At 43.3% G+C, this 16,786-nt stretch overlaps 1 protein-coding gene across 2 annotated transcripts in view; it reads left to right on the plus strand.

Moving 5' to 3' along the window:
• The first annotated feature begins 283 nt into the window (after positions 1-283).
• The window catches only part of GALNT16 (polypeptide N-acetylgalactosaminyltransferase 16), a 149,781-nt gene continuing 133,278 nt past the window's right edge, over positions 284-16,786 (plus strand). The window contains exon 1 of one of the 2 annotated variants that reach the window (XM_019552007.1): positions 284-1,000. In XM_019552007.1, the coding sequence (XP_019407552.1) occupies positions 800-1,000 (201 nt within the window). In that variant the 5' untranslated portion in view covers positions 284-799. The remainder of the gene's footprint in view (positions 1,001-16,786) is intronic. The other variant, XM_019552006.1, reaches the window with a different exon arrangement.

Genomic DNA, 16,786 nt, shown 5'->3' on the forward strand with positions numbered 1-16,786 from the left:
CAACACTAAGGAAAGAGGCTCCTGAAGTCTGCGAGTAGGATATGAATCATGAATAGCTTAGTTGCTTGCTAGGGACATGTACAGCTGAGACATTCAGTCTGTAACCCACAGTTAACCTTAGGTAAATTTAGAAGACAATTTTACTTCAGGTTAGTTGTCTCTTCTTCATTTTAGCTTGAGTAACAGATCAGGGAGAAGTGAAGTCTTCTGCTTACCAACACTCCACCGGCGATAGTTTCAGGTCAATGACAATGACTATTTGAAGTGGATTCCAGGTACCTTCTCTTCAGCAGACTGGTACTGGAAATGAATGCAGTGCACTGTCCAGTATCTGTATAAGAAACATTGTCCCTACTCCTCTGTTTGCAACTGATCACTAACCCTCAGTCATTGTGCCTTGCTAAAAAATGTAGGAGATGGAAAAGAAAGTTTAGGTTACCCAGTTCATCCTCACTACAGGATTACCAGTTCCAAGTTGGCTCCCTGAGATGTACTGTGGACTGGGTGCATTTCTGTAGCATGTTGAAAAAGGGCATTAGGACCCTGAGGATCTCTCTCTCTCTCTTTTCTGCTCTGCAGGACTGAGCAGTGAGACAAGAGCTAAAACAAACAGCTGTGACTATAAGAGCCAGCCAAATAGAAAGAGAGAGGGAGAGAGAATCCTTTCACCACTCCACCATCAACTGCTTCCTCCCCTCACCCCCTTTTACACACAGTCTTGGTCCTTCTCTCATCTGATCCCTTAGAAACCTCTTCTCCAGTTTAGTCAGGGCTCCCAGGCTCCACTGGGGCTCCCAGGATGAGGAAAATCAGGGCTAATGCTATTGCAATCCTGACTGTAGCTTGGATCCTGGGCACTTTCTATTACTTATGGCAGGACAACAAGCCTCATTCAGCAGCATCCAGCAAATCCCCTAGCAGCGGCAGCAGCAGCAAGAATGGGCAGAGATCAGCTGGGAGGCTGGAAATCCACAGGGAAGACAGGACCATCCCCCTCATCGTAAGTGAGACATGACCGCAGAGCATGTTACATGTTTATTCCTAGGCAGTGATTGTTGCAGTGAAATTGTATTGCATGTTTGTGCTGTTGCCTATGCTGTGCAAGGGGAGATGCTTGTAGGAGCATTAATCTAGTTTGCCGAGAGATTGGTGGGGGCTAAGTGAATGAATGGGGGAGAGGCATTGGGAGAAGGAGTTAGATTTTCATGGGTTTCTTTGTATTTATCTTAGCATTCTTGCTTGTAACCATGGCAGCATTTACAATTGGGGAGCAGGATCAAAAGGCTTTGGGGGAGCAGACTAATGATGAATGTAAAGTATTTGCAAGTTGCATCCACTGGCTTGCCCAGGGTCTGTTCCTTTGGCTGAGAGCTGGGTTTCCTTTTTGGCTAAGAAAGGTGGGGGATGAAACTGCTTTGCAGGGTTTTCAATTTGTGTTCAGGATGCATATTTTCAACGAGGCCAGTAAGATCTGCATTTTCAGAAAACAGGTGCCTTACATGCGGGGCTCCAGAAGCCTTGCCTGGGGAGGACCGGGCACATAGGCAAACCATGGCAGTGTTGGTGTTCTGTGTGGCGAGTTTGGTGGTCTCAACCTCATGGCACTTAGCCACTGCGCTTCTTACTGTGAGATCTGAGCAGGCAGTCCAACCCTGAAAGTTCACATGAAATGAAGCAAGAGGAAGTTCTCTGCAGGTCTGAGCTGGATTTGGGCCAAATTGGCAAGATGACAGGAAGTGGGGGGGGGAGTCTTGCTCACCCTGGGACATCCAGATTAGCTCCCAGCTTCCCTCCTGTTTGAGGTACTGGATCAAACTTCTTTTAAAAGACCTGCACTCCACTTGGACTGAGGCTGCCTGTGAGTTTGGCACTGTGAAAAAAGAAGAGCTTCTATTCTCTCCCTGTATTAAAGGAGATGATAGGAACCTTTCATCTCTGCTAGGGGGAGAAGTGTTTTCTTCTTTCTGGTTACAGCCAGGAATAATAAAAACTCTTTTAACTGTAAGAAACAGTTAATAAAAAAAATATCCCTTCTTGAGCCCATTCCCAGAGGTGACCCAGCCAAGCTGCAATATGTGTCCCTGTTAGTGCTTGGCTCTGCAGCTGTTTATTATCTGGTTTCACAGACAGGGAAATGAACAGAAGCTGCAGGGGCTAGTTGTTAGAGTAGGGGTAGGCATTAGGATTCTCAGCTCTCATCACTGATTTGCTCTGTGACTCGACCATACAGCTCAGTTTTTCCATGTGTGAAAAGAACTAACATGCAGCCATACCATGGGGGTTGTGAGGGTTAATTCATCAGTGTCTACAAAATGGTATGAGATACTATGCTGAGTGGTGTTCTGGAAATGTTTGTGGATATATGGGCCTTTCTACCAAGAAACCTATAGAACAGAGTTATAGGGTTAGAAGAGGCCTCAGGGACCATTTAATCTAACTCCCCGCACAGCTGAAGGATGTGCTATTACTAAACCACCCCATACAGATGCCTTAGTATTATTAGTAACTCAGTGCCATTGGGGCATGCATGCAGGGGAATAGTCTCATGTTGGCCAAGATGGCAGATAACCAGGAGATATATAAATGGATAATTGCTTTAGGGAAGCAAATGTTGAACTTGTAACACTAAAGAGCTGGTCCCATGATGAAGACAGAGGCAAAGAGTCAGAAATCCTGGATTCCGTTTCTGGTTCTGGCAGAGATCTTCATTTCTTGTGTGTTCTTGGAAAGTCACTGCCCATTTCTCTTTCTCCATCTGGATGATGGGGGATGAAAAGCCTTGCAGACCAGTTGGGAGGATTTGTACATTCATGTTTGCAAAGTGCCTTGACAGATCCTCAGAGAAAAAATGCTGCGAAGAAGTGCAAAGTGTTGTTACATTACTCAGAGTGTAGATGCATGCTTCACCCAGCAGTAATGCACAAGAGATGTCATTAGAAGCGATAGCGTTTTGAGAGATTACTGTAAAATCTAGCAGTAATGACAAAATACCACAGAACATTATCACCAAAAAAGAATAGAGATGGTTCAGTTTCACTTGGGCTCATGCCACCAGCCCGTTCATACAGAGTGGTAATTACCCTGTGCTTCCCTGTAAGGCCATCTATCATTTGGATCACAGAATTTGCCAGATCTCACTTCTTTTTTACTTACAATTTCTCACCTCCTGTATAGGCCAATTCCTGATGGCTGTGACAAAGGTGACCCACCCCCATAGTGCACCTGACCTGATAGTCAGTTCTGTGCCTGGCAGGAATATATCTTCCTGACCCTTCTAGTGGTTAGTTTGTAGAAGGAAATAGGAAAGTTGGAAGCAACAAGACCTTTTGAGCAATATGCTTCTCAAGTAAATGCATTCAGAGAGTAGTTTCCAAAATGTTCTGCCTGCTGCTGTGAGAGTTGGGCCAATAAAATGACTATTCCTGCATCTGTGACCTCATGCAGTGGCATTATTATTGATCTGGCACCAGAGTGAGAGAGTAAGGGGACTGTGCTGTGCTGGAATGTGAATAGGAGTGGTAGGACAAATGTTTTGAAAGGAGGCAAAACAGAGGAATTACTGAGGCACAAGTCTAGGGTGGGAGGGGAACAGTCAGTGGAGAGCAACGGCGAGGCATATTGAGGCAGAAGAGGAACCAGGAACAGCCTCTCGGATCTCACTGAGTTGTGTGGTGACATCTAATCTAGAACTACGGCAATAAATTGCAAGTGCTGAATCCTCAGGGGTATCCAAGCATCTCCTCCTGCCAGTGGGTCCATAATGTGTCCTGAGCATGACGCACATCTGTGCGTGTGAGAAGGCAAGTTTGGATAATGAAGCAATTGGAGTTGTGCAGAGAGTTATAGATTCATAGATGCTAGTGTCGGAAGGGACCTCAACAGATCATCGAGTCCAACCCCTTCCTAGGCAGGAAAGAGTGCTGGGGTCCTTGAGCAATTCTGGCAGGCTCTCCTAGGCCCCTTTAGCACAGGTTGGGATTTTTCAAGGCATATAAAATGTGTAATTTCAGCTGCCCTTTCAGTGAACAGAAGCTATTAACATGGAGGAACCTCATTAATTACCTGACATAATATATATATAGTGCTGACCTTATCAGTAGGTCTGGCTGTCAGCTACTAACTTTACCCTGAGGGTGTTTGGCTGTGTTGCTGTGGTTTGGCCTGCCATTGCACAGTTCAGGTAAACTGCAGTTTGGATCTACATATACCCCTAGTTTCTCTGGTTAGGATCTTGGACTTTGCTTTGTCCTTACTGGGCACATCTACATGAGATGTTTACTGCAGAGCTGTCTAACTAGCTCCACAGTAAAGTCTGGGCATCTACACATGCAGACCTATTCGGCCACAGGAAACTAATTAACTCCACTGTAGGATAGTACTTGTAAACACAAGTACTATTCTATGGCAACGTTATTTAGTGCTCAGCAGTGCACGTGTAGACGCTGATTTGGCTGGCTGGGGCATGAGGATGCTTCAGAGCAGGGGCTGCCTGCCACCTAGCCCTGCACTAGAGCACCCTCATATCCCAGCCAGCCCCTCCGCAGCATGCTGAGCCAAGTTGGAGCAGCCACAACCTGGTAGGCTGGCTGCCCATGGTCCCCTGCTAGTGGAGGCTACTCGAACCTGGCTCAACATGCTGTGGTCTCGGGTGCAGCGTGAACATGACACCCAGGAGAAATAAACCCTGGTGCAAACTGCACTGTAATTTATTTAAGTCAACTTAATTGCGCATGTAAATATGCCCACTGAGGAGAAAAAAGTGACTGACAGGCTTGAGAGGCCTCAGAAATTTATTTTTTAGAGTTTTGAAGCCATCTTTTTAAAATTGTTTTTTCTGTCTGAAACTCTTGTGTTGGGCTGAGTAAGACTGGAAGATCAGCTCTTGCACCTACAATACCTCTTGCACCTTCAAGTCCTAGATGCACTAAGGTGAGTTACATGTTTTAAAAAACTGAAATGCTTTTTGGGGGTCTTAAGTGAGGATTTTTTAATCCCCTGTTGAAAGGGAGAATAAAAATCACTCCCAGTAAAATATACACTTGATTACAAGACTGGAACAAGGCCACTGAATAACTGCCTAGTTTCTTATGACCGTGGTTGGCCTCCAGTTTCAAACTTGGAGTCTTCAAAAGAAATCTCTCTGTGAATCCTAATCATGATTTGAGAGTCTGAGGCTACAGTGATGGGCAGGAATTTCCTACATAATCCTTTTTTTAGTACAGAAGCTTTGATATTTAATCTCTCTAGGACTGAGTCATCCTTGGTCGAACCTTAGTAAAAAATCACCAAATACATCTCCCCAGGCCTCAAAATGAAGTCAGTTTACTGACTGGGTCCACTCTGAAAAGCACCTGGAAAGCTGTTGTCCATACGAAATAAGGATATTCCTGAAATAGTAAAAACCTAATGCTAGGTACTAAATATCAAGTAAAACCTAATGTAATATAAGATGTAATCTATCTCATCCAATGCACCAAATGCCCAGATGGAAAATATGTAGGTGAGACCAAACAAAAACTGCGCACCAGAATGAACGCTCACTGGCACATTTCTCACAAGAAAACCACTCTTTCTCCAATCTCTCAGTCCTGATCCTCAAAGGAAGCTTACAAAACACTTCCTGTGAACGAGCCTGTGAACTGCACTTAATCAGCCTACTGAATACTAAAAACCATGGACTAAATATAGACACTGGATTTATGACACATTATAACCTGCCTGACAGCTGACTTCCCAGGTACTTCTCCACTATTCATCCCCCTTGTCAATCCCCCTCACCCAACCTGTCTCTCACCCATTGACTCCTCAATCTACATTTTCATTGACTGCCTGTCTTGTATGCAGACCAGCCCAGCCTCTGGCTTCTTTACTTTTCATTCCATCCAGGAAGAGCACACACCACCTGCTGAAACGAACCCTTAGTCTTACGAAGGGTTTTTGAACCCGAAAACTTGCTTAAATATCATTCTCCATTTATCTAGTTGGTCTAATAAAAGATATCAGATTCATCCAAAGAACCTCATCTGCCTAAGTAAAACCTAAGGTATTTTTAAAACTTTGTACTTTCATAAGTGAAGCTTGACTCTTGTGTATCTGGCTCTCCAAACAGAAGGCCATTACAAAGCACTGAGTTGTATACAGCCCATGGAATCTAAAGAGAAGACTTCACTGAAATACAAGAGCACCTCACAAGGACCAGTGTGTTTCAATTTTATGAGGAAATGAGGCGTGTGGGTAGGTACTACAGCTGCTGGAGCGTGGCTCTGGTACCTCTAAGGATGCTGTAGGAGCCAAGGTAGCCTTTCCATCAGTCCCTAAAAGGCTAGGTCATAGTGGTGTATTAGGGCAGAGGTTCCCAGCCTCCGAGCCATGATGCAGTACTGAGCCATGAAGGAGCTGCCAGGACAACTGTCTGCCGGGTCATCTGTCTGCCCAGGTTAAAGCTGGGTAGCAGGGAAGCCCCAGGAGGGAGGCAGCTGGCTCTGTGTGCCCCGTCCCACTCCTGCCACCATAGCTGCACCCGATGAGGTGCTGCCCACACAGCAGGTATCGAGGCCTGTGCCAGGCCAGGCAGGACCCCATAACTCCACCTGTGGCTGCGAGTGGGGGGAAGTGGGTAGGGAAATGCCCAGGGTGGAGGGTGGGGAGGCGGTTCTACTGCTTGCTGCTAGGGAAAGCAGTGGAGCCCCTTCTCCCCGGGTAGCCCCAGCTAGGTCCCCGCAGGCCACTGCCTGCACAGCCCCCTCCCCTGCAGGGTCCTCTAGTGCCCATGGCTGTGGTGGCACAACCTGATCCGATCCTCACAACTCGCCCCCCAAGTAAAAATTAAATTTAAATATGTAAATTAGATTGCTTCTATGCCTGGTCCACCAAAATTGTTTGAGTGAATTTGCTGGTCCGTAGTATAAAAAAGGTTAGGAGCCACTGTATTAGTGGGGGAAGAAAGACCAGGGCAAGTAGGCCTGCAGTTGGTCCTGGGGAATGACTAAAACTACACTCTACTGGGGAGGCTGGTGTGGTGAGGCTGCTTGTAGCAGGGCAGTCCTCAGGAAATGCTGCACCAGTGCCTCCCTAGTGAAAGGTGAATATGGAGCCTTGGAAAGCCTTAGCCCCCACTGCCTTGTGGGTGACCTGTGGAGGGGAATGGTTAGGGGAGCACACCCTGAGAGAAAAGCAACAGGCTTGGGCAACAACATGGAAGCCAGGAGGGCCTGAGGCCCAAGGCCTGAGAGTGAGGCTTGGGTGACAACGTAGGGGCCAAAAGGGCCCAAGGCCTGGTGGGAGTGGGGCCTAGTGGGAGGCACAGTGAGGTCCAGGTAGGTCAGCAGATGCCTGAGGGGTCCATAAGCCGAGAGTGGGGTCCAGGCACATCAACAGACACCTGATGCCCATGGGGTGTAAAGCCCTGCAGCCCCAGTGACAGGGCAGAGTGTGAGGGCCTAGGAGTCTAATGAGAGGCAAGAAGCTCAGAGTGTGTGCGAGAACTGAGGCCCCAGTGAGGGGGGTATGTGGCCAAGGTAAGTCTCCAGAAGCCTGAGACCAAGTTTGGGCTAGAGGCTGAGTGCAGCCCAACAATGGGGCCGGGGGAGTAATAGTAGAAGTGAAGTTTGGATGCTATCTGCAAGGCATGGGACACAGTGAAGGGGAGGCTGGAGCTGTGTATAATGCCATTGGCATCAGGGCATTAAGTGGGCAGCCTTCTGCATTTTTTTCCATTGGTTTATTTAATACATCAAGTTATGGCAGATGAGTCAGGGTGGAATGCCCTAGCCAGGTGGATGGGCCGATACTGTGACTGGCCCTGGGACAGCCCTGTCACACAGGGTAATCACAGAAATCCATGCTGCTTGTTTTTTAGCTTAAGTCTTAAGAATCCTAGGCATGGACAGGAATCCACTGTGCTAGGCACTGTACAAATGTAACAACAAAATGTCTTCTGCACCTGGCAGCTTACAGTCTAATGCAAGATACAGTGGATGGCTGTGGACACTATTCAGCTTTTAAGCTGAGAGAGAAACTATGAAAGGATGATGGTTTCACCCAAAATATACCTCACATCCACTTTTTTCTAATAACCTGTCAGGTAACAGCTAATCAGAACCTGTTTCGCTGCAGGACTTCATGGCTGGTGAATTAGGCCTAGAAGCACTTTCTAGTTCATCTCTGAAGCAAAGAATAAATACAAGCCAATCCTCCAGTCCAAAGCATGCTTTTTTTTAATATTGCATATTTATGTGTAAGTTACGGTTAGCACCTGAGTTCCTGGTAAGTTGCTTAAATGACCCCCTGTGTTGGCAAGTTTGAGCATTTCTGAAAAATTGAATTCCTGTAAATGTGCTCTTCCTTTTTTTCCTCTCCCCATGGGAGGTTGACTTCTATTTCTTGTAAATTTTCTTAATGCAGAAACTTTAAGATATGTGGTCAGTGGGTTTCTGGCATTACCTACAAGCTAGCTTTAAATGGCCTATCTTCCTCATTTTTTCTTCCATCTGCATTAGCAAAAATGTGAAAGATGCTGCCTATGGTCTGTCTTAGCTTCCCAATTATTGCAAATTGAGAAGTTTACTTGCTGCATTTATGCTGTATGAGAGGCATGTTTTCAAATGTGAAACCCATTCAAAAAGAGGCCACTGTTGCCACATAATGAATGCCTGCTTTTCGGATAGGTAGCTGATCCCTAGCTGTGAAAAAGGTCCTCTATAGATGGCTGAAAACATGGTGACAGCAGTCAGGCAGGTATAGTAATAACGTATTAAACAAAACACCACTCTCTGTATATGTAGTGTCTACAAAACAGTGTCTACAAAATGGTCTAAAATTTTCTGATTTAAACTCCACCCCCTGTAAAAGCCACATCTTTCTGTGATTTAAATCAAATACCACTCTCTTTCTCCCTCTATAGAGAGAGAGAGTAGTGTTTCATTTAAATCACAGAAAAATGTAGATTTGTGTGTGTGAGCATGTGTGTGTGTGGGGGGGGTTAATAAAAATTTGTTGTTGTTGTTTATCAGAGAAAACCAGGATCCCTGGCAATAATTCCCAAAGGCTGGATGTATGGCCAGCTCTTAACTTTTGTCAAGTTAATAATGTTGCAGATGGAGATAAACAGGATGAAGTCTCATCTCTCCTGTGGGTTTGGTGCCAGATTGTTCTGTATAACAGGTACATTGTTTGATATTTTTATTCAGACCAGTTTTATGTGTCCCAAGCCACGTCCTCCATATCCCTTTGGAGACTATTCTACAGCTGATATCTTCTTTAATGTTTAGCCCACTTTTTTTTTGTTTAAAATCCCATTACTCCCTGATGTGTCCATTTTAACCTCATTAAACAGTATTATTTACTAACAAATCCTTAGTCCTTTCCCCATCTATGCATTTCAGAATGCTCTGAAAACATTAGTGAACCAAGCTTCCCACATCTAATTAGGTATGCTTATTTTTAATATGGAAAATAGAGAATACATTTTTTCTCTTTCCAAAAGAGCCCTTACTGGAGTGAAAATCCTGTGTAATTACAAGTCTGACTTAAGCTATATTTGAATGATAGACAATGGCTTCCAAATGATGGTTATCAGTGCCATTGAGCTCCCTGACAATCTGTGCAATAGTTAGATGCCTCCCTCTTGCGTGCTGGTATCAAAACCAGAGACTATATTTCACAACTGGGATAAACTGCATCTTTCATGGATCAATAAATGATCTCCTTTATTTTTCAAAGACTTCTATCCTACTGGGCTCCTTAGGCTACTGTGCCTGCCTGAAGGCAGGCCATGTCAGCTTCAATACCATAACTAGGGGAGTAGAGGTGGATCCTAAATAAATTAATAAAATGAAATAGCTACAGGAGAAAGCACTCCCTGTGCTGGCACAGTGTCAGGTTCATGAAATACAGTTTTTATTTCATGTCCTGCCATGCTGCTGAGGAGGTAGGACCTAAATATTAAAGATACATCACAGATCCTAGCAGCAGCCTGTTGCAGTGGGGAAATCACTTGGTTTTCTTTGAAACTGTTACTGGCTAATTTTCTGCTATTTGAGGGTCAAGAGCAAACTTGATTTGCTGCACTGGTTTAGGAATTTAACTTCTTTTTTTCTTCCCTGCTATCACTCCTTATCAATGCAAATTAATTAGGACCTGTATGTGGTTATAAAATGCTGGTATCCACAAAATTGTCTGGTCTCTTAAAAGCTGCTCACTGAATTTGCATTTTTTAACAAGAGGAGACCCAGAAAGCAGGTGATGAGAGTCTAGCCTTGGAGAGAATCCAAGGAAGCTCTGGGTTTTGTATATTTTTCTGAACTCTGAAATATTCAGTGTCTTATGACATGTCAATGGGTTTCTTAAACAATTCCCTCTCCCCCAAACAGGAATATATTTCTACCCCACCCCCATCCATACAGAAAAGAGGAATGCTGAAGAGGTCATGAGATCTTCCTGAGACTAGAATTCAGTCTTGCCTTGGCAGAGGGTCTTGCTAGAATCAGTTTGGGAGAGTAGCTATCTTGCCTTCTTAGGGTCTACATTCTGGAACATGGTTTGATTTAATGTGCCCCTTTTACCTGGATCCTAAATTCTTCCTTTCTTAACTGATTCACCAGAAATCATAACAACCACCTTTGAAACCCCAAGCACTGGGTAAATGTAGCCAGGGGTGTAGGCTGTAGCTGTGTCAGTCTATGGACACAGGCAGACAAGGTTATTTGGTTAAATCTGATATGTTTTATTAGACCAACTCAAATAGTTCAAAAATTTCTTCTTTGCAAGTTTTCAGGTACAAACACCCTAAGGAAGAGTATTTGTACCCAAATGCTTGCAAACAAGAATTTTTCCAACTATTTGAGCTGGTCTAATAAAACATATCAGATTTACCTAAAGAATCTTGTCTGGGTAAATGTAGACTGATTTGTGGACAGTGTTAATAACTCTGCTGTCCACAGTTCTGCCAGTGTCCTTCACAAAATGACTTTATTACCTGGATAAGAAAAACGGGCTCTTCCCTATCGGCATTTTACCTGTTAGTGGTCTGTGTTCTTTTATGCTTGGATGACAGATCCCTTTGGAAAACCAAAATGCTCATGGGGAAAGACTTCATGGATGCTGCACAAAATAGAGGTGGTGATTCAGTAGGATTTGCTCTTCCCTTCCATTTTGCATGGGACTAATGTCCCAGCTTGTACAGTTCAAAGCTTTCAGGGAAAGTATAAAAAGGAGCTCCTGAGCATAGTCATTAATGGTTCTCTGGTACGTTTTGTGGGAAAGAAAATACTAAGTATTTTCCCTGAATACTGAACATACCTGTGTAATTAAACTCTATCTTCTTAAAGTCCTTGTATTTTCACCTCTATAAAATAAACACTGCTTTCTATCCTGTAGGGCACGCTGCTTTTGCCTTTCATCCCAAAAGCAGTTGGCTGTCTTTCAATGGTGGCTGAAGATTTTCATATTGTGAGAAGGCCCATGATGTTTGTGGTTTATTGCAGGGAAGCTATTAAGTTCAGGGAGGAAGCCCCCACACACTTGAGGTTTGTTGCATATATTCCAGTTGTGGCAAGACCCCCAATGCTTGTGGTTCATGCTATTCTTTGGTTATTTCCCATAAACCACAGGTGAGTGCTCTAAGCCAGCTCTGTAGGAGGGAGGGGGGTTGAAAAATGCTTCTCTGGGAGAGTTACTGCAAGAGCAAGATTCAGTATCACTTCGACAGCTTTATATTTTATTTACAGTGTTTACATTTTGCAAGTGTGGAATGTTATTTGCCTGAATGGGAGAAAATGATTGTATATTTAATTTGTCCCAGTGGTATACATGAGGCTGAAAAAAAATGTAAAGCAAAATAAACAAATCAAACCCATCAGAATAGTTTTAAAAAATTCAGTCAGTTGTGTCAGAGGGGTTCCTGCATTACTGTCATTGTGAATTTAGGTAGCTACATGAATCTAAAAATAATGTGTGTGTGAGGAATGAGGTAAGCTGAGCTAATGCTTAGCCTGTGACAGGCAGTTAGGGTAGGGATGAAGGTGCCTTTTAGGTTCATCGTATACCCTTAAAGATGGAGGTGTATGTGGGTAATATTGTGTGAGCAAGGAAAGAATACCTTTATAACCTGCTCCAAGATTATAACCTGCTCTCTAGTCATACACACCCACTTCCCAAGTCAGGTTTCCTTGACATTTTTTGCCTTCATATGCAAATAGCAATAGCAAATACTAATAATACTAAGATTGTATCCACATACACTGGAAGCTGGGAGCTTTCCATCCAAATCTGGCTTGGTGTTGCATGTATTAGAAGAGGAGTCTGAAATTATTGGCTCTGTTAATAGACTACCTCCAAAAATTGGATAGTTATTATAGATGATGACCATGAGAGCTACTTCTCTGTGGCAACAGCATGGATGCTGTCTTTTGATGTTCACCTGAATATGGTCAGAACAGCTCTGAATCCCTGAAGATGAAAGAGAGGACAAAAAAAATCGTGCTTTTCAAGTTAACTGAGCTATATTGCAAATGTGTTGGGGAGCTTTCCAGCTCTGAAATATGACTTAATTATCCCGGCTGGAAAAATACACAGCCCAGCAAAAAAGGGAATAAAATAAACAGAAGCAATTGTGCTGGAGATGAAAATATATTCTGGCCATTTGCTTTACTTTCTTGTTTTTGTCTGTGCCTTTCTCTGTAGAACTGAGCTGACACACATGATAGGTAGTAATTCACTGTCTGGAACTAGCAGCTAGCCTCATAATGGATAAAAATCAGTTTCTAATGGAAAGGCCAGCTAGGCCTGTTTCTCCATGTCCTGGGAGCTCCTATGCTTATAAAACAGCTTCACACAATAGGATCCTCTCTAGATTATATCTTACTCATGTCTCCTAGGTTTAGGTGGTCCTTACTGGGTAACTCTTTTCCTCTTTTCTCAGTGGGGTTAGTCTCACATCCTTTCCCTTCATCCTTTCCCTTTTCTGCCTCAGACATATCTTCTCAACTTTCCCCTCCTCCCTTTTCCTTGCCTTCATTCCACAAAAGTGTGATAAGGTATAAAGAGGTCATTCTTACATTGATATAGAAGAAAATAGATATGGTCCTCTGGTTAAGACAGAGACCACTGCCTATCATAGTGACTGACATCTATCTAGTTAAGCTGTACTCCTCCTGGATGCCAACTCAGACAACACATGGATATGTGAAACTTGTAACACGCTATGTCATTCTTGAATTGGACTTGCCAGCCACAAGCGGATTCATCAGGCACCTGACTAGATCTCTTATGTGTACACTGTGATCCAGATATTCAATGGTTGCCTATACTATACTCCCCTTGCGGCAGGGAACATCTTTGTTTTCTCTGTTCCTACAGCAGTTTGTACAGTGGAGTCCTGCATCTTGGTCAGGTCTTCTAGGTGCTGTGGTAATACGAGTAAGGTACAGGTTTGGAGGTCATTTTCTGCTCCTGGGTGAAACACAGACTTGAGCTGTTGAGAGTGGTTGAGTCACAAGTCTATGTTCCTTTTTCCACATCTATAAAATGGGATATTATCTACAACATAGGGTTGTTGGGAGGCTTAGGTCATGAATGAGTGCAAAGAACTTTGATTCCTTTAGATGAAAGGGGCTAAACTAGGCAAAAGAATGTAACTGGCTTATACACATGTGAACTGTAGCTGGACAACACATCTCACAACTCATGTGTTTTCATTTTAGATCTGATCTGTCAGTATATTTCCATTAGAAAATGCTGTTTCATTGAAACAAAACAATTGAGGAAAACATGACACCTAGTTAACACTTCATTTCGAAAAGTAAAAAAAGGAGTCTAATGATCTTACCAGAACCGAACAGTTTGACTTTTTTGTTTTAAAATTACTTTTAATTTTTTAAAATAGTTTATGTTATGTCAAAATATTATTTAAAAAAAGTGAAATATATATGTCGGGGGAATATTTCAATTTTATAAATTAAAAATGATTATTTAAAAATTATATTTAATGCAAAACATTGAATTGTTTTGATTTTGTTCTGATTCTGGTCAAAACAAATTTTTCAAAATGGTGGAATTTCAAGCAGAACAGGAATTCTAAGTTTTGACCAGCCCTAATCAGAGTATTGATGTGTCCACAACCCAAATGACTGCATGGTTTAATAGGATTTTTAGTTTAAATGATGGATGTTGCAGCAAATTTAGATTGAGATGCACTGGCAAATTTTGGATACATGTGGGCATGCCTACATGAGATGGTTTACTGCGAAGTAGCATAATTTACTGTGCAGTAGGCATGTGCATCTCCATGTGCACATGCTTACTGCACAGTAAACCTCCCTAATTGTGAGTAAATGTGCTACCTGCAAATGCAAGTAACGAATTTACTCATGAGGAGTTACTGTGCAGTAGCACTCATGTAGACACCTGACTGGGAGCAAATCTGCTTCTAGTCAGCTGACCACTGGGAGGTGGGAGGTTGCTCCTTGCCCCCAGAAGCCCCAAGCCCCCACTCAGAGATCACCACTGGGGAGTAGGGGCTGGGAGATCCTTATCTCTTAGCTTGTGCTTTGCTATCATGATTGGGGAGTAGGAGCTGGGAGAGCCTTACCTCTTAGCTTCTGCTTTGCTATCAAGATTTGGGAGTGGGGGGGCTGAGAGATCCTTATCTCCCAGTGCCAGCTCTGTGGTGGTGGGGCTGATGCTAGGAGATCTTTATCCTGTCTCCTGGCCCAGTGCTCCCTGCCAGCCTCAGGGCTAGCACCGAGGGAGAGCCTCAAGCTCCCCCTGGTGGTGGAAGGGGACCATTGCAGGGCTGCAGGAAGTGGGAGCAAATTTGCAGCTAGGAGCAGCAAATCTGCTTCCACATCCCTACTTATGTAAACACACCTGCTTGGGAGCATTTACTCACAAGTAGTTTACTTGCAAGTAAACTGATCTCAGATCAAATGCATATCAGAGCCCTGTGTGTCTTAGCATCATGACAACAAAAGCTGATGAATGTTAAGAATGAACCGTGTTGAAAGAATTGTGCAAAAGCCCAGAATCATGCTCAGCCAGCCACTTCAGGATTGACTGAGAGCCTACACACTGGGTGTGTCTATATGAGCTGCCCACTGCACAATTGTTACTGTACAGTCATTTAGTACTTACATAAGCAAGATGATACTGTGCAGTAGCATCAGGCAAAAACCATGCAGTGATGGTACTGCACAGTAACACAGTAACACCAGTTACTGTGCAGTACCATCGCTGCTTGGTTTTTGCCTGATGCTACTGCACAGTACCCATTGCTACTGTGCAGTAGCTCATTACCACTGCACAGTACCATCACCACCTGGTTAGTGTCCAGCAATACTACTGCACAGTAGCAATGATCTACAGCGCAGTAGCTTTTTGTTACTTCACTGTTGTGTCTTGTGTAGATGAGCTCACTGAGTTCTTGTACCTTTCACTACTGTACATCTCACTTTCACTCCTATTAACAACTACTTTAATTGTATGCTTGTGAGTGTATGTTTTAACTGATAAAAGGAAAAAGGGACAGAAGCCAGGCCTTTCCCAATGATGGTCACAGATCCGGACTGTGCTTGCAGTTGTTGTATTCTGTTGCTGAGATAATTGTATATATGTCCATAGAGGGCTTACATAGAGAGAGAGTGAGAGAGAGAGAGAACGAGCAATGCCTTTTAGGTCTTATCTATACAGAGAAATTACCCATGTTGTGAAATATGGTTTCAGAGCACAGGCAATTTCCCAGCATTGATTGAACCTAGTTGTCTGATAGGCAGCTGTATGTTCCCTTTAGAATTGCCTTTTCTCAATTGCCTATAGAGAGATCGTTTTTGCTCTGACTTATTCTATGTTCTTTTAAACTAGGTAATGTGAATCCAGTGGAGCAGTCTGCCTGCTAGCCACATGCTACCTTGTAACTTGAAAGAAAAGAGAAAAGTGCTTGTGGGCTTCAGTGAAACTATTTATTCAGTCCAAAGATGCTCTATTAGACTTTCTTGGTGCATTGTGGGAGGTCTGTTGGTTGTAAGCTTCAACATATTTTTTTGAGAGACATAAAACATCTGTCAGCAGGTTTATTCAAAGCCCTAATTTCTCACTTACAGAAAGGACAATGGTGACCATTCTGGTTAAGGCTGTATAAAGTTTTTCATTTAAACCTTACCTTTTAAATCTCTCACAACTCTCCAAATGTTTCACTTTTTGAATTAAACATTTCCTGTCTACCTCTCCATATGAAGACAAGTCTTCTTTTTAAATAAGAGAAATTAAAAAAAGAAATTTCAGGTATTTTAGGGTGAGGAAAAGGCGGAAATATTTTCCTGGTTTACTTTGAACAACTGAGTTTCAAAACAGCTGAGCACTGAAGTTTATCAGAGAAAAATCTGATTGAAGAGACTTGTCTTTAAGCAGTCTAAGAAAATTCCTGGTGTACACAATTATGAATCACTGAAAAGTACACTCTGTTCACGTGCAGCTTGTTCTGAACAGCATTATTTCACTACTTGGAAGTGCATCACTAAGTAATGCCACACTTTGTTTGTGAGTCTAGCTAAATTAACCATACCACGAACAGTCTACTGAATGAACCAGAGCTTGTGCATTTTGTAAAGAGACAGCATCACATGCATGAGTTGCAGTGTTTCAATAGAATGTTGCTGATAAGTTCCATATAATGGAAATTCTTTTCTTCATTTATTTTTCTCCTTATAGATTTCATAGACATTAGGGCTGGAAGGGACCTTGGAAGATCATCGAGTCCAGCCCCCCGCCCAAAGGGCAGGAAGTCAGCTGGGGT

The sequence above is a fragment of the Crocodylus porosus genome, unplaced genomic scaffold (genome assembly GCF_001723895.1).
Source record: "Crocodylus porosus isolate Cpor-Errol unplaced genomic scaffold, CroPor_comp1, whole genome shotgun sequence".
NCBI lineage: Eukaryota > Metazoa > Chordata > Crocodylia > Crocodylidae > Crocodylus > Crocodylus porosus.